Genomic DNA, 20356 nt, shown 5'->3' with positions numbered 1-20356 from the left:
GAAGCAGGCAAACTAGAAGCCCAGGTCAAGGCCAAGGTCAGGCTCTGCCCAGGGCTCAGTTTCTGGGAGAGGCAGAGGAGCATCTGGTCAGGCCCTGCCCAAGGCCAATGGGGCTTGTTGGCTGGCTGCCAGGGGAAACCAAGATTCTCTGGGCTATCTCAGGTCAAATAAGCCACAATTTTGGCTTCTACCTTTGAGATGCCTGTCCTCTGCCCACTACTTTCCATAGCTCGACTGCTGGGACCCTGCTCACCTCCACTTCCTCTGACTGCATCAGGAGGTTGCACGGTGGTTGCAAGGCCTTTGGCCGGTGAGTGAACCAGTAGGCGAGGATGGCGGCCAACGCACCCATACTCATGAGGGTGGTGGCTGAAAGACTGCGGAAGAACTGACCCACGTCACCCAGCTCGGGCAGCCGCAGCATCCTCAGAATCTCCTGTGTCTGCATCTTTTCCAGAAGCGAGAGAATGAACTCTGCAGGAAACAAGAGGCAGGTGAGGGAGGAGACCTGATAGCACGCGAGGGAGGAGTGCTGGGTGTGTCCTCCCACCTGCCCTGGATCACAAGTGACACAATGACCTTGGCCAAATACACTGTAGGGCAAGCCCTGGGCTAGTGGGGTCTACAGTCTCCTGGTATAATGCAGTGTATCCCAGAAGCTGGCTTCCTGGAAGGCGACAAGCCAGAACCCTTAGCAGTCACACCTGACAGTCAACCATCCAGCCAGTTTTCCTGAGAACCACACGCACCTGCACCATGCCCTGCTCAGGCCCTGCACCATGGTTGGCAGCTGCTTCCATATCTTCCAGGGGCTCTGAGAGCTCTGGAGTCAATTCCTCTTGAGCCCAAGGGCCCAGGTGCTCTACCTCTGTTGGGTGGTCATAGTGTTTTGCTTATCTTTGCTCCTGGACTGTGGAGAGGACATATGGCTGTGAGCATGCCTTGCATAGTGCCCAGATTGAGTGGGGGTAAAGAGGTGCACACTCCTCCCACTCCATCTCAAAGCTCCTAGCCCCAGGCCCTGACCCTGAGGAAGACAGAGAAGACAAGGGGTCGGAGCCCACAAACCAGCCCTGGCAGACACCTATCTGCCAAGGGTCCTGTGGGATACACAACAGGGTCTCCCCAGGCCCGTCCTGGCCCACCATGGGCTCCCCTTGAAGAAAAGTTGGAGCCAAAGGCCTACCAGGGCCAGAGGTGATGCTGGCACTCACTTTCTGAGGAAGAGCAGACTTCCCATGAGCAGCTGGGTGGGGCCCAGAAACACTGCTCTGCTAGCCTCAGACTGCTGACCACTGTGCACTATGGCTCTGCACCATCATAGACCAAGCACCAGGGGGCACAACTGTCCTCACCTGTGCTGTCCTCCCTGAGATCCCATCAGCTAATGCCCAGAGGAAACAGGAGGTGGCAGAGAGAAGCAGATGCTAAACTGATGGAAGGGAAAGGAATCAAGGCGCAGAGAGAAAGGTCTCAGCAAAATGCCCGTGTACTCCTAGGGTAATCTGCATCTCCTGGGACATTGCATATGGTAGTCAGGAGTGCCATACTCGTCCACTGCAGTCCAAGTGGACACAGTGGGCCTATCAGGAAGATTGGAGGATGCCCTGGGTTGGGCAGTGGGAGCACTTCTGTGAGAAACACTGGTGACTGACTTTGGTTCAAAGAGAGCAGGCCCAGGGGCTACCACACGCTCCTCTTAGCTGATAAGTCAAGCAGTGTTAGCAGGGCAGACATACGGCCAGCTCGGCTGAGGGGTCTTCACTTTGCCCAGGACAGAGGAAGGCAGCCAGGGAGGGCCAGGCATTAAATGCTTTTATCCCCATTGGGGCCTCCTTGATGTGACTGCCCAGTAGGACCTGAGGCTAAAAGCGTGACATCTACAGGTCTGCCAGCCCTGTGAGGCTGGGGAGCAGGGGGCTCCAGGCTGCCATGCACCATCCACATGCACCCTCCTCATTCGACCTTTGGAAGCATGGCTGTGGTTTCCTTCTTGGGGAATAATAAGAAACCCAACAGCAGCCACTCTGCAGCCATGGGATATGAGCCAAACAGCAACTGCTTGACCCGCAAGAGAACAGAGATCTGCTGAATGCCAACAAATGGTATTTGTGCTAAATGGTAATATCACCACAGCAGAGATGAAGTCAGTGATGTGCAAAGTCATTGCAGAGAAAGCACGTAAAGTTCCTCAGTTCAATTCTCTTCTCCTTCACTTAGAAGCTACAAGAGATTGAGCATATCCCACCTCTCTGGACCTCCACTTCCCCTTCTTTAAAATGAGGTAGGACCACTCAGGCATGTCAAGTTCCTTGTACTGTATCAGGCATAGTTAGAGGGATGACGGGACTAAAGAGATGTCTAAGGGAGTGCTTGTCAGACCAAGGAGGCTGCTCAGCCCAGGCTGATCCAAACACTGGGCAGAGGTGGCTGGGCCCAGGCACAGTGGGCCATGGGATTTTATGCTCTACAGATGGCACAACAGGCTGCCTGAGTCCTGGGAACACTCTTCCACAGCCCAGAGGCTCTGGGTGCTCCCTGAGAGCAAAGAAAATGAGCCCCCAGCCAGCCAGAGCATTCTCTCTGAATTCCTGAGCTAGAAATCCAGTTTCACCAGCAGCCTCTTTGACCTGGATTAGTTCTGAGGCCATCCCACAGGAATAAACCACTCCTGGCATATGATCGAATTAAGGTTCTTCAGCAAAGCAGAGGCTCAGCTATGGACCATGGCAAATTCATCAAGGAAAACCACTCTGCAGAAGGTCCTGGCCAGTTGGGACATTTATTTCCCTAAGCTGCAGATGAGGAAACCAAGCCACAGCTAGGCCCATCAGATAAATGACTTACTATATAGTGATAACCCAGATATGCCACAAGCACTTGGGTTGGGACTTGAGCTGACTGACATTTTATCTAACGGGCGGAACCAACTCAATGGGCTGGGAAGCCAAGGCCCAAGAAGTCCCTGCCAAGACCCTAAAAGCTCAGCTATATGGTCCCAAAAGTTTAGAGAAAATCCTGGAACCTCTCTATCACTAGTCCCTGATCCTTGGCAATTGCTCATGGGCCCTAAGCTGTAGCAGAACATGGGCACTTGTGACATTTACTGCGATACTGGTGTTTTCACAGAGCATAGCCCAGAATGGCCAAAGCCATCTATCTACCCCTTGTCCATCCATCCACCCATCCATCTACTCACTCACCCATCCACCCACCCATCCAGTCATCCACCTACCCATTCACCCATTCATCTACTCACTTATCCATCCACCCATCCATCTCCCCACCCACCCATCCACTCATCCACCTACCTACTTACCTACACACCCACCCACCCACTCACTCACCCACCCACTCACCCACCCATGCATTCACCTAGAGGTCCTTGCTCTCAACTGGCTCAATGTTAGGCACAAGGATAAGCCAGATGTGAGCCTGCCCTCAGTCCCATGGGGAAAACACTTGAGGAAGTGGGTGGCGCTGTGCAGTGTGGTTTGGGCTGGGATCGGGCATAGGGAGCCAGAGGAAGTGCCGGACTCAGGCGTGAAGACTCAGAGTAGGTTTCTGGCAGAGACCGAAGGATCAAAAGGAAAGGGTGTCCCAAGCAGAAGGAAGCAAATATATATACAAAGGCTGGAGTTGAGAGAGATCATTGAACACTTAGCAAACTGAGTATTCTCTCTAGGAAAAAGACTTGAGCACATGAAATCTTATACAAGGGTCAGTGCCACAAATCTGAGGATGGTCTCCCAGATGTGCCGAGATTTCAGAAGTCACCAAATTGTTACATTCAGCTTCTTGAATTCCTGGGGCCTGGGAAGCCCTTGCCTACACACTGTGCTGTTGGATCCCCTCAACAGTTTCCTGGATTTATTATAATGTGGGGAACACAGAGACCCCACTGAAAAAATTACCTGTGATTTACAAGTCAACAAATGAGGGAGCCAGGACTCGAGGCCCAGATTCAGCCTCCCAAACCACTGCCTTTCGCTGTACTGCAGCCCACCCCTGCTAACACTGCACCGCCCCTACCCACAACCCGTTCTCCTTTGCAGTAGTGCCGAGCCAGCAAAAAAGCAGCTCCAGTTCTGCTCAGAAGAGCTCAGGCCCAGGTTGTAGGGGTTAGGGGGCCGCGCTGGGCCACCAGAGCCGGTCAGGCCAGTCACTGTTCTTTGCCATGCACACTCTATGGGTGGGTTCCCTCCTGGCCTCACATCAAAAATTTGCCATCTTCTCATGGATGGGTCCTTCTCCTCCAGGAAGCCCACTCACCTGGGGTGATGGAAGGTGGTGGGAAAGGGCTTGGCCACCCACTCCCTCCAGGCTCTTACTTAGTCCCCACCACTAAGGTGATCTCTGAATGGCTGCAGCTCCTCTGCCCTGAGGCTGGGCCTGTAGCCCTCCTCAGCTAGGCAGTGACCAGAGGGTGTCATTCTTCCAGGCTCACTGGCCTTCTCAGGCAGAGTCGGGACTGCTTGCATTTACCCTGAGATTCCCTTCAGACCTGGGAGCTATTGTAGGGCAGAGCTAAAAATTCAGGTCCTCTGAGGACATGGGCCTCAGAGCCAGCCTGAGCCACCAAGCCCTTGGCAAGGGGCAGGGCAAAGCCTAGGCCTGGGAGTCTGGTCTCATCTCATTATTTCACAGGGCCTTGGCCTCCTCTGACCTCCAAGCCCTCTCTGTTGACTTGAGTGGAGCTTGGTGGTCCCTGGGGTCCCAGCCACAGCTGCCTCCTTTCATGCCCAGGAGGCGATTCCTGGTTGCAGCAGCCTGCGGCACAGGGCGGGGTAGGGGGCACCCAAGGGACCCTCAGTGGTGTTGGTGTTGCCAAGTGAGCAGCTATGTTTGTAAATATTCACCTGGCAGGGGGATCCAGCACTAGGTAGGAACTTGTCCAAAATACCAAGTGGTGTCACAGGCTGGGGGTGGCTGGGACTCTCCCACCTCACCATGTCCCCTGCTGATTCAGGGCACATGGAAGGTAGGTGGTGAGAGTTATAGCTCTCAAAATCCAGGGAGGGAAAGAATGGGAAGAAGGAGGCCCTGGCGGGAAGCATGGTGCTCAAAGGTGGCAGAGTGACAGGCAAAGCCCCACTCAGAGCACAGTCCCTGTGGAGATGGCCCTGGGCCCATGGCTGGGCTTCAAGAACCCTCTGCTGGTCTAGCCTCCTAGGCCCAACACTCTGGGCCAGGGGTGAGGAACCTTTTTTCTGCCAAGGGCTATTTGGATATTTATAACGTCATTCGTGGGCCATACAAAATTATCAACTTAAAAATTAGCTGTGAAAAAAAGCTCCTAGATTTATTGAATTTCAAGTCCCACCTGCGGTTTCCTTGGCAGGGCTAGACCAAATGATTTCGGCCCGTGCACCAGACGTTCCCAACCCCCGCCCTAGAACTTCACAATATATCTCAGTGGCTCCACCAGCACTACCTCCTAAACATCTCTCAAAACTGACCATCCTCTCTACCCCCATAGCCCCTGGCCCGGTGCAGCCACCACTGAGTGCAGTCCAGACTCCCACACCAGCCTCCTCACAAGGCTCCTGGCTCTGATCAGTGCTTACACTGATATCAATGTTACATGCTAGTCCCAAGCCTAGCAAGCAGCATATGATACACAGATGTGACCATATCACGCCACTGCTCAAAAACCTCACCTGGCTCCCTACTACCTTAGTACAAAAGTCCAAACTCCTTATGCTGACACTGAGGCCTTCCATGACTCTAAGATTCTTCCCTCCCCTTAGAATCACCCCAGCTTCCCTTTGTGTCGGCCTACAGTGGGGTGGGGATTCCAGGGTATCTGCAAACCTCTGAGGTTTTCAGAAAGGGTGGGGAAGCACAAGGCAAGCCACCAGATCATCAAAGAACCTGCCCAACTCCCAATGATTAACTGGGTGGGGGGTGAATCACAGTCTCTCCCAGGGCCCTGGGTCCCCAGCAAGAGAGCTAGGGAAAAGGTCCCAAGGGGAGTTCTGGTGCTGGACTGACCAGGTCCAAATCCTGACTCAGACTCTTGATAGCTATATGACATTGGACAAGTCACTTCACCCTCTGGGCCTCATCTAGAACAGGCTATGGACAGAGAGTGTGGTACCGGGCACGCAGAAAGAAAACTCTCAGTAGATAGTAGCTGAAGCGGTTCCTCCATTCCTTTGCAGCCATCAGGGCACAAAGACAACTTGCAGAAGTACTTGCATTCACACCCTACCTTTGCAGCAGGCTCCTGGCACTGGGGAGGTGGCTGAGCTGGTCCCACTACTAACAGCCTCCATTTACAAAGGACGTGTGGGGCTCAGGGAGAGAGCTTACCACATCTCGATCAAAGCACAAAAGTCTGCCCTCCTGGGGACAGCCGATGGCAACAGCCACCTGCTCTGAGAAGCCGAGTGGTATTGGAGGCGTTAGCAGTGGTGGCAGAGGCTCCCTGGCAGCCGCGGGAGAAGGTCTGGCAGGGACCAGGGCAAAGAACAGCTCTATGAGAAGCTGCTGGCCCCTCAAAGGCCCCTCTGGCCCCCCCTCCATCTGCACACTGGGCAGTGCTGGCTCAGATCAACTCAAGAGCCAAGCAACCCAGCCTTAACCCCCATTCTGCCAGGTTGCAGGAGCCTCAATTCACACCCCTCTGCATGCCACCCTACCCCCTTCAGTCCTGGAGAGGAGTCTGCCAAATGGGTTGCTTAAGGACAAAGCCTCTTTACACATCCGTGACACTGACTAGGGGCCAGGGCCTGAGCCATGGACTGGGGCCTTGCAGCCAGCAGGAGTGGTGGGGGTGGCGAGGAGGAGTGGGTGTGGGGATGCCAGGTCTCTGGTGCTGAAGGAGGCCTGCACCTTGTCCAGGAGGCTCCACCTCCAGCCCCTCCCAGGGGCTGCCTCCTCTGTCCACCCCTACAAGGTCACAGCCAGTCTACTTAAGGAGAGGAAGGAAACTGGGCACAGTCCCAGATAAAGCATCTGCTCAGAGATACTCTGGGCAGTGAGGACACTCCGGACCAAGGGTCAGGGTCTGCAGGTGGAAGATGCTGGCTCATTTCCTCCACAAGACCCCAGGCAGCACAGTGGCCCTCCTTAATGTCCACCCATAGAGATATTTTCCTGGCTTGCCAGGGGGATGCCTGGAGCCAGAATCCACACCTGGGCCAATTGGAACCAAAACTGAGCTCTGAACTCCTTCGGCACTTCTGGTGGACAGACTGGGACATCAAGGTCTCTCATGCAAGATCTGTTTCCAAGGGGTGAGAGATGGGGGGTGTGCATCAGGTATAGCCTATTTCCATGGCCAGCATGTGGCTGGGCACACAGTAAGCACCTATGACCACTGCTAGAGAGTGAAAGGCAAGTCCAGGCTACAGGGCCCAGCTCACCCCCCACCCTCTCCCAGCCCTACTCACAGGGGGCTCTTCTGAGCCTTTTAGGACCAACCACTGTTGTCCACCCAAATCCAGCTCATCTCCTCTATATCAAAACCATCCCAGGACATGGCCTGATGCTCTCAGCTCCCTCTTGAGAGATGTTTGCACAACCTGCCTGGCAACTCTAGAGCCCACAGGCCTTGCAACACCTTCCCTGGGGCTGATACAGTTTCTACTGCTTACCTCACAAGAGCTTTCTGCACCAGCCACCCTCACCTGGAATTGGCACAAGCCTATCTAGGCCCCCAGACCCCAGCCTCTACTCTAGCCCACCTGGAGGAAGCTTTAAAGTGCACAAATGCCTGAGGACCCACCTTTGGCACACAAAGCCCTTTCCTCTTCCTTCTTGGAAGGTCCCCTACTTTTCTATAGACATCTTCAGAGATTTCTTTAAATAAGACAAAAGCTTCCTTTAATGCTTCTCAGGGCTGCTCCTGGGACAGAAAATCCACTGGCCACAACCAAGGTCCTGGCTGAAAGAAAACTATTCAAGGTGCCAGAGCCAGGGAGCCACAGCAGTTCTGCCCCGGAAGTATGTGGCCCAGTTGCTAGGTTAAAAAAGAGCACAAATCTCACTGTAATACCTGTGTGACCCTGACCTTGTCCCGGCATCCACCCGTCCACCCAAGACTCACGCTGATCTCTGCTGTAAGAGGGGCTTTCCCTCCATCTTCCTCTTGAGTTTTAATTAGAGTTGCAGAACCACAAATGATTGGGGCAGAACTGGGGCTGAGAGCTTCCCCAAGCCCGATTCATATACCCCAGGAGAGAAGGGCCCACAATTCAGGGTTGCTGGGCTACAGGGTGGCTCACCCACCGAGCCTCCCCAAGGAGCCTGATTATAGTCTGAAGGTTCAATTAAGCCTCTTGAATGTGCAAAGGCCCAGCTGAGGTTGGCTGTGCCTGACCAAAGTGCAGAGCCACCTGTCCCAACTAGCTGGAACTCACTGGGAACGTCCCTCCTCATAGCAATTCACTTGGTGTGGGACGCAGCCTCCACTGCCCTCACCCCACCCCACATTCTCATGCCAGCACCTCTCAAGAATCTCACTCACCCAAAGACCTAGTCAGGGACCATGGACCCACATGACCATAGCACCGGGAGGCCAGGCTCAAACAACACTTTCAGGAACTGAAAAATATAAATAGCCTTGAGAACAGAGGAGCAAAGAGAAACACAGTATCCTTCACAAGCTCTGAGATAACTTGTTCTTAATTACAAATCAGGTCCAACACAATTCTCAGAGCAAAGAGGAACAGCAGAGGCTAAGACAGTGGCAGCGCTCCCTTTGGAAATATTTCCAGGGTACGACAACCAGGACTGATGGCGAAAATGAGCCCCAGCCTCACTGTCCCTCCCTGCACACCAAGCCCTGGGACAGAAGGCACAGCCCCGGAGTGCTGGCGAGGGCGATGGCACCACACAAGCAGAGGGAAACCCCCTGGCCAGGCCCCACTATGCAGACAGCCAAACCCTGGGGCTGCAACATGACCCTCTTCCCCACCAGCCAGTCCTCCTTAGGGCTGCCAGTGTTCTGGCCTCAGGAGCAGCGATCTGTTTCCACCGCTGCCCCAGACTGAGGACACACTGCAGACCCTACAGACTCAAGCTCAGTAAAGGGAACATGGGCTGCTCCTGGCAAGGCCATGCTCTCAGGGCTCAGCTGCAGGTGGCCAGGCCGCAGGGTACAGGATGGGATCTCCTCCAGCTAGCTGGAGGCTCCTTTAAGTAGGGAAGGTCCTGCTCAGATACGGTTGGGGCCATTGAGCTGGGGGAGCAAGAGAGGGATTTGCTTGCCCCCCCCCCCCCTTCACTCAGGAGAATCTGGGGATGCCCTGCTCAGGGAGAACCTGAGGCCCATCCTCAGTCACAGAGGGGGAGCAAAGAGATGAGGAGCAGGGTAGGAAGGAGAGTCCTGAGAAAAGGTCAGAGTGACAGAAGTGGGTTGTTAAGTCACAGGAAGAGCCTGTAAGATGCTGGGCTCCGGGGAAGGAGGCAGAGGACTGGCTGCACTGAGAACAGGGGCAGGAAGCTGACGCTGGGAGGATACCATTTAGCTTCAGAGGGAAAAAGGCTGTGGTTGGTGTTGTCTATATGCCTCACACCTTTGAAATCACAGCCACAAGCTAATGGCACCCACCAGCTCACCTGACCTAGTGCGCTGGGGTTTCAGGATGTAACAGTGCCCTAGGCAAGCTGTGTCCTTAGGTCCCTGGCAAAGGGACGGTTGCTGGAGCCAGAAGCCAACATGGGTCCTTTACCCACCATTCCAGGTGTCATTGTTTTTTTATTGCATGGACAATGAGCAGAGAAAAGAGTTTTGCTTTTGGTTAAATTTTGGTAAATTTTCCGGCAAATTTGATACAGCTTAATTTTCTGGCTTCCCCATACTTCGACAAAGTTTCTCTTCTGAATGCCACAAGAAGAAACAAGTCTGAATCTCACTCACTTCAGCAGAAGGCTGTGCTGATTCAAGGGACTCTGCCACCTCCTGAATCATCCCTCAGGAGGCCAGGGCTACACAGTAGCTGCTGCAGCCTCTCACTGCCCTCCGGCTGCCGGGTCCTGTTGTTGGCCAGTATGAACCCATGGCATCCACAGGGTTAATGCCAGGCTCAAGCAGCTCAGCCCTCAGCTGGGCAGGGAGCACTGAGAACTCAGGCCTCCTTTTCAAGGCCAGGGTGAATGGGAAATATGCAAATGACCGCCTGCCAAGGAAAGGCAGGGGAGGGCCAGCTGCTGGCAGGCCTGCATCTCTCCACTCTGGGCCTGTCACATGAAAGGGTTTTTATTCCTGCCACTGGCTCCGGCCAGGCCAGGCTGGGGCTGTTCTCACCGGAAAACAAAACTCTCTTTCAGACCAAAGCAAAATGAGGTCCTGGCTGGCCCAAGAAGGCTGTTAGACGCTGCTCATACTGACCCACCGGCAGCACCCATCACTCGGATTCTCACTGAATCCACCATTCTCCAGAGGGAGCTGGAGGCTCTGTGGCTTCTGAGGAAAGCACCGTGTTGGGTCAGAGGGGTGGGACCAAGAAATGGGATGGCCCATTCTGATGCTCTGTTGGTTTTACCCTTTTCAAAAATACTGGATGGGCCTGAGGTAGCAACCTAATTATTTTTATTTTTTAAAATATGTTTTTATTGATTTTAGAGAGAAAGGAAGGGAGAGGGAGAGATAGAAACATTATCGATTGGCTGCCTCCTGCATGCCACCAACTGGGGATCGAGCCCGAAACCCAGGCATATGCCCTGTCCAGGAATCTAACCGGCAACCTCCCGATGCGGGGGGCAATGCTCAACCACTTAGCCACACTGGCCAAGCACAAGCTTTATTTTTATACGGGGAACTTTCAGTAATTCTCATGGTGTTTGTGGAAAAGGAAATGGGAAAGAAAGTGTGATGTTAAACATAAGGCCTTGCAGTGCACAGAGGGGACTTTTAGGAATGGAGGCCACATGTATTCTCCACCTGCCACTCACAGTGCTGCTGCCACTGGTGTCCTTGCAATGTGGATGGGCTTGTAGTAACTCAGAGCCCCGTGTGTGCCATCACCAGCTTCTGAAACACTTCAGGGCTTGGACTCCATCCTCAACAGAAGCAGCAGAACAAGGTCAGACTTCAGTCTCCTTCAGACTTTTAGAGGCCAGAAATGCTGCTTTGCTGACACCCTGGGGCCACCAGGAACTGCCCATTAACCATGGCACAAATCTTGTACCCTACGCATCGTGGATGCTACTCAAACTCCTGTTAACAGGAGACAATGACACAGCAAGATTGTTTAGCCTAAGAGGCAATCTAGGACAAAACCACTTAAGAAGGAATTCTGGCCCAATTCTGGTGTGGCTCAGTGGTTGAACATCGACCCATGAACCAGGAGATCGTGGTTTGATTACCAGTCAGGGCACATGGCCGGGCTTCGGGCTCGATCCCCAGTAGGGGGCGTGCAGGAGGGATCCAATCAATGATTCTCTCTCATCATTGGTGTTTCTTTCTCTCTCTCTCTCTCTCCTCTCTTTGAAATCAATAAAAATATATTATAAAAAAAAGAGAAAAGGAATTCTGAACCAACAGGAGGGCAGGTGGACACTCCACAGGCCTCCTTAAATCCATGGGAAATGGGCCTCTTCAGCCTCTCAGCTCAAAAAAGTGCCCATCTCTGATGACTGTCCAGTTGCCCTCTCCTCAGGTCTTCCTACTGTTAGTTAGGGCCACACAGTGTCTGCAGAGAGTTCATGGAGCTGCCGTGGGAGGAGAAAGGACACTTAAGATGAAAGGGGGGCTTCAAGGGTCACAGCCTTCCCTGCCGTCTGACCTGTGGCAAGGCAACTGGAGACACAGAGATCCAATTCTTCCACAAGCCCACCGGCCAGAGGAGGGACTGCACACACTCCCTTTCCCTCCACCACCCCAGACAGAGCCAGGCTTGGGGAGACAGCCTGTAGGCAGGGTGGGGGGCTGAGGATAGATCAGTCAAAGGTGTTCCCCTGAGAACTACATCCAGCCCATCTGCTGGAAGGTACTGTCACCATTAATACTGAAGTTCTCCAGCTACGAAGCAGGGTCCCGGGGTCTAGGTGGCTTCATGCAGGCCAAGATCTTAGGGGGCCAGAAGCACTGCCTCTTCCAAAGTCAAGGGGTCACTGCAGGCCTGGATGGGTCCCAGCTGAGTGCCCTTTCTCCGTGCTGATAACTGCCTTCCCCTCATTGGCTTCTAGGGCCGCGCCATCCCAGCCTCTGGCCCACCTCCCTGTCCAGTCTTGCTGACTGGCCCACAGCGCATCTTGCTGCTCTCTCTGTCCCAGCTCTGACTACCTCTCATCCCCATCTCTGTCCTTGCTGTGTGGCCTCTAGCTTCCTTGCTGTCCTATCTCTGGTTGACTTTATTGTCCCTCCCAGTGGCCCATCTGCCTATTTGGCAGGATCTGCAGTCAGTGCCCAGGATGGTTTATTGCCATGGCTGGGACAGGGGTTGGTCGTCAGGAGGAGCCCCACAGGGAAGTCTTAGCCCCAACAATCCTGGAGGCAAAAACAGGACTTTGTAGCAGGGCCAAATCCTGCTCGGCCTCTCAGGATCCACCTCCTGTGCTGGTGGGCCAGGCTGCAGTGTGCTGGGAGTAAGGCAGGGTTCCTGGCAGGTTTGCTTAGTGAGATCTGTCCCAGAGCTGCCCATTCAACATGTCCTCTCTCATTCCTCCAATAGCCATCAATCACTAGGTCTGTTCCTGGCCCGACAGGTGCCAACCCAGATTGGCTTATCCCAGGGTCTGAAACTAAGGTCCCTCACTGGCACCACCCTGGCCTGGCTTCCTGCTCTAAAACCCCAGGAGACAGCTATCTCAGAATTCATGCCTGAATGGATATACGGCAAATTGGAAGCTAGCCACCCCCAACTCCAAAGATACCCCCAGAAAAATGCCTGGAGCAGCTGTTGCTAAAAGAAAGGTGCCTCCAGGAAGAGTAGGTGAATAGGCAAAGGTGGGACTTCTTGAAATTTGAAATCCTTCGGGCTCTGAGATTACAGGTTGGGCCTCAGAATAGCTAGCTCAGCTTGGCTCAGAATTTGTCCCAGTCCACTTCCCATCTTTCCACTTCTGCCTGTCACAGACCTCAAGCTTCAGATGAATCAGAAGCCACACAAAGGAACTAGATCTGGGAAGCAACCATGGGCTCCGAGAGTAGCTGGGTGATGATGGGAGGCCACCCCTGGGCATGCTGACAGACAACACCCAGGGCCTAAAGTAGCCTCTTGCCCACAGTGCTCCCCTCCTGGGGCCCAATGGGTGGTTAGTGGTGCTCTGGCCAGGCTAAGGCAGGGAGTGGAGCCATCTCATCAGACCATCCAGTGAGCTGTGGACCTTGACTGGGGCCTCCTCTCAACTCTGCTTGGCGAGAGCTAGCAGCCTACTGGAAGATTGGAAACTTGGAGCTCTAAGGAAACAATAGGATCTTGTCCTCAGAGAAGACTATCTTCCACAAAACCAGTCATCCTGCAGCTGCAGGTTCCATCATTCATTCATTCATTCATTCATCAAACACTTCCGGAGCTCCTTCTCTGTTCTGGGGTCTCAGCACTAAGGGCTGTCCAGTGAAGGCTGACCTGGCCCCGCTCACAAGGAGTCCATACCTGCTTTCCCCTACTGTTTCTAGCATATGATAAAACACGTCATTATTAAAATAAGCTCTTCTCAGGGAACTCTTCATATCATTCATGTATGCAATAACACTGATGCACATTGTGTGCCCAGCCCTGAGTTGGGGCACAGAGAGGAGGCACCTTGGCCCTGTCCTCAAGAAGGTCAAAGGGTGCCCGATCAGCATGGCTCAGTGGTTGAGTATCAACCCATGAACCAGGATACCGAGGTTCGATTCCTGGTCAGGACACATGCCTAGGTTGTGGGCTTGATCCCTAGTAGGGGGCGTGCAGGAGGTAGCCAATCAATTACTCCATCATTGATGTTTCTATCTCTCTCTCTCCCTTTCCCTCTCTCTGAAATCAATAAAATAACTTTTTAATTTTTTTTTAAAAAAAGGTCAAAGGGCTAGTGAAGGAGGCCAAAGACTAGTTCAATTGAGTGTGTGCCACCAGGGATACATGTGGCTTATGGGGTGCAGGGATAGTGTCACCTTGGTCATCCAAGTTTGGGCTGTATATCCTAAAAGCAGTCACTATACAGAATGAAGCCCATACTGCCTGGCCTGGCATCCTAGGGCCTGGTGGCCTCACTGACTAAGCAGAGTATGTCCCTCAGTTAGTCCTATTGCCTATGTGAGGACACAGGTTGGTCTCCCTGGAATGCCTTTCCTTCCCTTTCTCTCTTTCTGTGTGTCAGAATCCCATACCCCCTTTCAAAAAGGCCTAGCTCACGTTGTTATAACTTTAGCTGACACTTAATGAGTCCTTTCCTGTGTGCCAGTCATTGCTCTTGGCACTTCACACCTGTCCTCCCTTAAACTCTCCCCTGTCCAAGGACTGCTTCCTTGCCTTGCTCACTAACAAGCCTGCTGGAGGAGCTCAGACTCTGGCGCCTCCCTGGACTGGAAGTCTGACAGTGGGGTCTGGCTCACAGCTCTTAGGAGCTGCTTCATCATTGAACCTCCCTGTGTCTCAGCGCCTCATCTAGTAAATGGGGAAAACAGCATTACAGTGTTGTGGGGAAGATTAAAGGAAAGCTTGGGGAATTGTAGAACACAGTGCTGACACATGGTAGGTGCTCAGGGAAACAGCAGGCAAGTCAGCAAGTCTGCAACAACACTTCCCCCCATAAGAAACCCTTTCCCACCCATAGTGCTTTATTCAGTGAATACCTGAGTGCCTGCCATGGGCCAGGCACTGGCTAGTTACACAATGCAAATTCTATTATAAAACAGCTATAACGTTTTCCTCTTTTTGCAAATAAGCCAAAGCTTTGTGCTCACGTGTCCTGCTTGTTGTGTATATTGGACCGCCCTGGCTCCCAACTGGGGCTGAGCCAAATTCGGCCTTCTGAAGGTCAACCTAAGAAACCTTAATCACAAGGAACAGAAAACTAGCCAGAGAGTTCTGCTGCCCCCTGGTGTCAGTGTACTCTCACTGGGACCACCCCTGTATCCTACCACAGGCTGGGCAGGGTAAGAAGGCCTTGAGGTCAGAATTTTCCTACACAGTGGTGTACTGTGTGCAAATCCAGCCTTTCTTTTGTGAGGTATGTCCTCAGCTGTTCTGCTTGGAGTTCCACTATCTATCAAGGTCCTAGCTGCCTTCTTCTTGGGCTCTCTGGCATGGCCCCAGACCTCACACCAGTCTTCCACCCTTATGAGAGCCTGGAGCGGGGGGGGGGGGGGGGGGGAAGGCCTGACAGGGCTGAACTGAGCCAGGCTGTGCAGGTCTGCACCTGCCCTGGACACGGACAGCAAGACGGCTTCCACACCATGCTATGCTACCAGGGCCAGCCCCCAGGGTCACAGCTGAGGCTTCCTATCTTCCCCTTCCTGGAGCTCAGCCTCAAATGGGCCACCCTTGGGCCACATCTATTCTCATACACTTCACAACAGCCTCTCATTGCTCTCCCAGGCTGCACTCTCCTCTTGCTGGCTCAGCCTGTCCACTACAGCTAATCGAGAGCTTCTCTGCCCCCTAAATGAAAGCCTCTCCACCAGAATCCTCCACCTACAACCCAGGCTCCCTAGTCATGAGACCTTGAAGACTCACCCGTACCATAGTTCTTTTTTTAAAAAAATATATCTTTATTGATTTCAGAGAGAGGAAAGACGAGGGAGAGAGAGAGATAGAAACATCAATAATGAGAGAGTCAATGATCGAGCCCGAAACCAGGGCATGTGCCCTGACCGGGAATCGAACCCTGATCGCCTGGATCCTAGTTCGACGCTCAACCGCTGAGCCACGCCCGGCCGGGCCCTACCATAGTTCTTACTCCACATCTTTGTTGGCCTGACTTTCTCTATCTGGAGTTTGGCCTTCCTGCCTTTGACAAGCACCCCTCTATGCTGGAAAAGTCGACTCTGTGGCAACTGCTGGCCAGGTATATGGTTGAGCAGACTGGACCCTGCACAAGGGCATGAGGCTGCATCAGCCTAGAGAAAGGAGTACCATCTTAGAAGTTCACCTGCTTTACACAATGGTGCCGTATAGGCAGGCAGAAGTGTCAATCCATTGCTCCCATGGTCCTGAGTGCTGACTGCATGGAGACCAGGCACAGCATCTGACTATTTTATCTCTTTCTTTGTTTACTACTCAACACACAGGTGAAATGTGGGACGGCTTCCCCAGTGGGAGCAGGACAGATGCAGCCTCTGCTCTTGAGGGCTCAGAGCACATGGCTGCCTCTCCCAGATAGTCAGTTCCTCCTCCAAGCAGCTCCCCTACTCTTTTTGTCCCTCATTCTCTCCCTGTGGCCTCTTGGAGTCAGTCTTTGTCAGACTGGGTGGCAAAAAGCACATCACTCTACTAAAGGGTGACACCACCTTGGAGGTCTTCTCCTGTTTCTGGCTGAGCCAAAGGGTTGTGGCAGCTGCAAGGCAGAATATTTTCTCAGTTTTAGCTTAGGAGTCCCCTCTACCCCTAGAGAAAGGCTGGAGTCCCAGTGAAGTCCCAAGCAAAGTGGATACATGATCTGGGAATGCCCCAATGTGTGTCTGGGGTGTTCTCTCCAACAAGTGCCTCAGTCTTTTAGAACAAGTGTGGCATCTTTGAGGAAATTACTGTTTGCATTGAGAAGTTTGGGCCCTATGGAGGCAGCTGCCACTTGCATAAAGAGTCGCCCTTCTTGACCACTCCAAGGATCCTGGCCAGTCCCTCAGTAAGGCAATTTCTCCATTTGGGGAGGCACCTGACCACTTTGAGAAATGCTCCACAATGAAGCAGGACAGAAGGCGAGTTTGAGTCAGTGCCTGCTGAACCTCACTTTCAGACAAGGACCCTGCACTGTGAGAGGTTTTTGTTTTCACAGGCTATTGATGATTTCTGCCTCATGTGGCCTTGTAGCTCTCAGATACCTCCCAGCAGCCACACACAACCAAGGCTCCAGAGAGCTGTCCTTGGACCCATGGCTGGTGGGGACCTCCTAAGGATAGGGCAAAGGGGTCCTGGTTCTAGAGAAAGGCTCTGAGACCCTCACCCAGGCAATAAAGGGTGGCTGTTCCTATCATCATCATTTCTTGTTTGTTTTTCTAACCCTCACCCAAGGATATTTTTTTCCATTGCTTTTCAGAGAGAGTGGAAGGGAGAGAGAGAGAGAGAGAGAGAGAGAGAGAGAGAGAGAGAGACGTCAATGTGAGAGAGATACATCCATTGGTTGCTTCCCAGAAGCTCCCCAGCCGGGGCTGGGGATCAAGCCTGCAACCGAGGTACATGCCCTTGGCCAGACTCAAACGCGAGACTCTTCAGTCCACAAGCTGACACTCTAACCACTGAGCCAAACCAGCCAGGGCTGTCATCATCTTTGATAACTCCTGCTCCTCACTCCTGACCCCAGCTCTAGCCCTGACCTTGCCTATTGGATGAGCACATCAGGCCCAGAGTGGCCCTGCACGGATACTGGCAGACAGAAGGAGCTTAGGGAGAGAAGGGGATTAGAGAGGCCTCCCCAGCTCCCCAGCTCCCCAGCTCCCCAGCTCAGGAGAGGTGTCCCTGTGGCCTGACTCAGGGCAATGGGCAGTGGATGGGAGGAAAGACTACCTGGTCCACCAACTTTCTAGTTTCGGGCCTCATACCATCAAACACTTAGCAATCAGTTAAAACCTCAGACGGAACCCCCAGTCTGCCAGATATTATCTGTTTAACATTGGACAAGTCAATTAATTTCTGAATCTCAGTAAAAAGGGGAAAGCACCACCAACCTCCTAGGATTTGCTGTGAATATTAAATAACAGGCAAAGTTTCAGGTAAGAATTCCAAAAGGTCGACTCCCCCTGCCTTGTTTGGCTCAAAAAGAACCTTATCGCCTCCTCTGATGCTGCTGTTTGTAAAATAATAAACACTAACATTCACAGAGCATTTGCTCTGGGCCAGGTCCAGCTTAAGACCAGTTTCAGGTTCAAGCATTTCACAGACATCAGGCTCAATCGACACATGAAGGGGGTGGGGTGGGGGTGCGGCGGAGAACCTCGGGCGGTACAAGGGGAAGCTCAGGGAGGGGAGCGCTGGTGCGGGCACAACTGGTGGGTGAATGGGCCCCTTGGGAGACCCCAGTGTGTGTGGAGGGAAGGGGGCGAAGTGCTGAGCAGAGATTCAGAAGAGGTCCTCACAGCCTCCTGAGACACTGCGGGGTGAGGGGCTGACTCCTGTGAGGGGAGGTGGGGACACGAGCCCTGGGCAAAGCTGAGGAGCCAAACGAACCTCCCTTCACAGAAATCTTGTGTTCCGGCTGAAGGGTGGGCAGGGAGGAGTCGTGGAGAGACTCCCTTACCGAGATCAGGAAGCCCCAGGCCAGTCCTGGTTACGTTGCTGACCTGCTGCGGAACCTCTGGGATCAACACCCTCTGTCTCCGACCCTGGAGATGGACAAGGATTCGCTAAGTCCGTCTCTGGCCTCGGCCTTGGGGGGACGAGCGGGCTCTGGGCCTGCCTGAGGGTCCTCGCCCTGAGGGGAGGGGGCCGCGAGAGCTGGAACGTCGTTGTGCGGTCCCGGAGAGCAAGGCCCCGCATTTCTGCAGACCCACCCAGCTCTCCCCCAAACCCGCCCGGAGCTCGCCAGAATTTGGGGGGTAAGGGGTGGCCTGGGCGGCCTGGGCCTTGAAAGGACGGCTTGGCAGCTAGGGCTGAGGACTCACTCCCACTCGGACCAAGGTCCCAGCGCGCCGGGGCTGGGGGTGAGGGACGAGGACAGGACGGGGTCTTACCCGCGAACAGCCACAGAGAGCCCCCCGAGACGAGGAAGAAGGTCAGCATGTCAGTCAGCGGGGCCCGGCCTGGCCCGGCACAGCCTCCCGGGCCTCAGCCCCGCAGCTCCGCAGCCCCAGCAGTCGCCGCGCTGCCGCCGGCGCCGGGTATTTTTAGCCCCCGCCCCCTGCTCCGCAGCGCCCCCTCCCCGGCGCCTCCGCGAGTCTCAGGGGGAGGGGGAGGGGCAGGGGCTGGGCGAGGCGCGCGCCTCACTGCGGAGCCCCCTGCCTGCCTCAGCCCGCGGGGGTCTCGGGCGCCCCGCGAGCTCACTGGCGCAGCCGAACTGCCGAGGCTCCCGGGGGACCGGGGGGGGGGGGGCCGGGCCGCAGCCTGGACCGGCGGTCTCCGCCCCTACCCCCAACGTTAGGACCCGGCGTTCTGGGGAAACCGGCAGGAGAGGGGCGCATGGGCGACCGGTGCTGGAGCGTGGCGCCGCGCGCCCCACCAATGCGCGAATCTTACCCGCGCGACCCTGGCTTTACGGCGGGGCAGGCTCAGGTGGCAGAGGGGTCGGTCACCTGTCCTAGGAGGCACACAGGCCTGTGGGCCGGCGCCCGCCGACGCAGACCGGAGGACCCGAATTTGAGGACACCAGGGTCCTCTGGGTGTGAAATCCGCAAGGCAGTGAGGAGAGGGGCTGAGCGTCTTTCTAGGCTCTAGTAAGAGGGCAGCTAGGCCAGACAGTGCCTCGATCCTCTGGGACACCGTCCTTGTATCTCCCCTATGGGAAGATTGGATCTCAGGCCACCCAAGGTCAGAGGGGGTTCCATGTAGTCACACGCTCTCCATGTAGTCACAGGAAACCACATGGAATCACAGGTGTCTCAGAGGGCACAGGCAATCATGATCTTTATACACAACCATGTGTGGCACCTCAGCGACAGTGAATGGCCACAGAGCCACCCACAGCCAGAGAGGGACATGCTGCTGGCCGAGGGGCTGGACTCCTTGGGTTTCGGTGTCTGTGACTGAAAGGAGGAGACCCTTCAACTTCTTTCCAATTGCACATTCCTCGGAAACAAGAAGTGTAGATATTCTGGTGGGCCCTGACCTACACCTGGATTTCAAGGTCACCTCCTCCCAACAATCCTGCCTGTTCTCAAAACCTGCACGTCCCACTACGCCTCCAGCACCAAGGACAGTGCTCAGGCAGCCCAATCCTGTCTGGATGTAGTCCTCCCAGCCAGCCCCGGTGCCAGCCGACTCAGGAAGAAGAGGGTAGGAAGCCAGGGAGTAGAGGTCAGGCAGCAGAGGGTGGAAGAGTCAGAGGTCCCTTCAGACCCACCAGAGACCACCTACCCTCTGTGCGTGTGTGCTCACAGCTCATCAGCTGGGGCACCGGTTTGTGTAGGGACCTATGCCTGCAGTGCCAGTATACGGCATGTGTGTGCCCAGGGCTGTCTGTGTACAACTTGTAGCTGCAAGAGTGCAGATGTGTACTTCTGAGACACTTCCTTTGATTACAGTAGGATCCTCCACCTCCTTCCCTGTCACAGGATCTCGACGCCTGGGAAAGCTGCTCCTGCTGGAACTGAGGCAGAGCCTAGTCGGGACTT

General features: G+C 54.3%; 1 protein-coding gene across 11 annotated transcripts in view; it reads right to left on the bottom strand.

The window, feature by feature from the left end:
* ACSL6 (acyl-CoA synthetase long chain family member 6) overlaps window positions 1-18934 on the bottom strand; it is a 54931-nt gene extending 35997 nt beyond the window's left edge. For 3 of the 11 annotated variants that reach the window (XM_081136366.1, XM_081136369.1, XM_081136368.1), the window contains exons 1-3: window positions 18761-18909; window positions 18328-18412; window positions 254-474 (exon numbers count right to left, since the gene is read on the bottom strand). In XM_081136366.1, the coding sequence (XP_080992492.1) occupies window positions 254-448 (195 nt within the window). In that variant the 5' untranslated portion in view covers window positions 449-474; window positions 18328-18412; window positions 18761-18909. Of the gene's footprint in view, window positions 1-253; window positions 475-6214; window positions 6361-8473; window positions 8551-18327; window positions 18413-18760 lie in introns of those variants that run through there. The other 8 variants (XM_081136367.1, XM_081136364.1, XM_081136363.1 and 5 more) reach the window with 8 other exon arrangements.
* Between the last annotated feature and the right edge of the window lie 1422 nt (window positions 18935-20356).

Source organism: Miniopterus schreibersii (assembly GCF_964146895.1).
Source record: "Miniopterus schreibersii genome assembly, chromosome: 4".
Lineage (NCBI taxonomy): Eukaryota > Metazoa > Chordata > Mammalia > Chiroptera > Miniopteridae > Miniopterus > Miniopterus schreibersii.
This window is presented reverse-complemented; position numbering and strand designations above follow the sequence as displayed.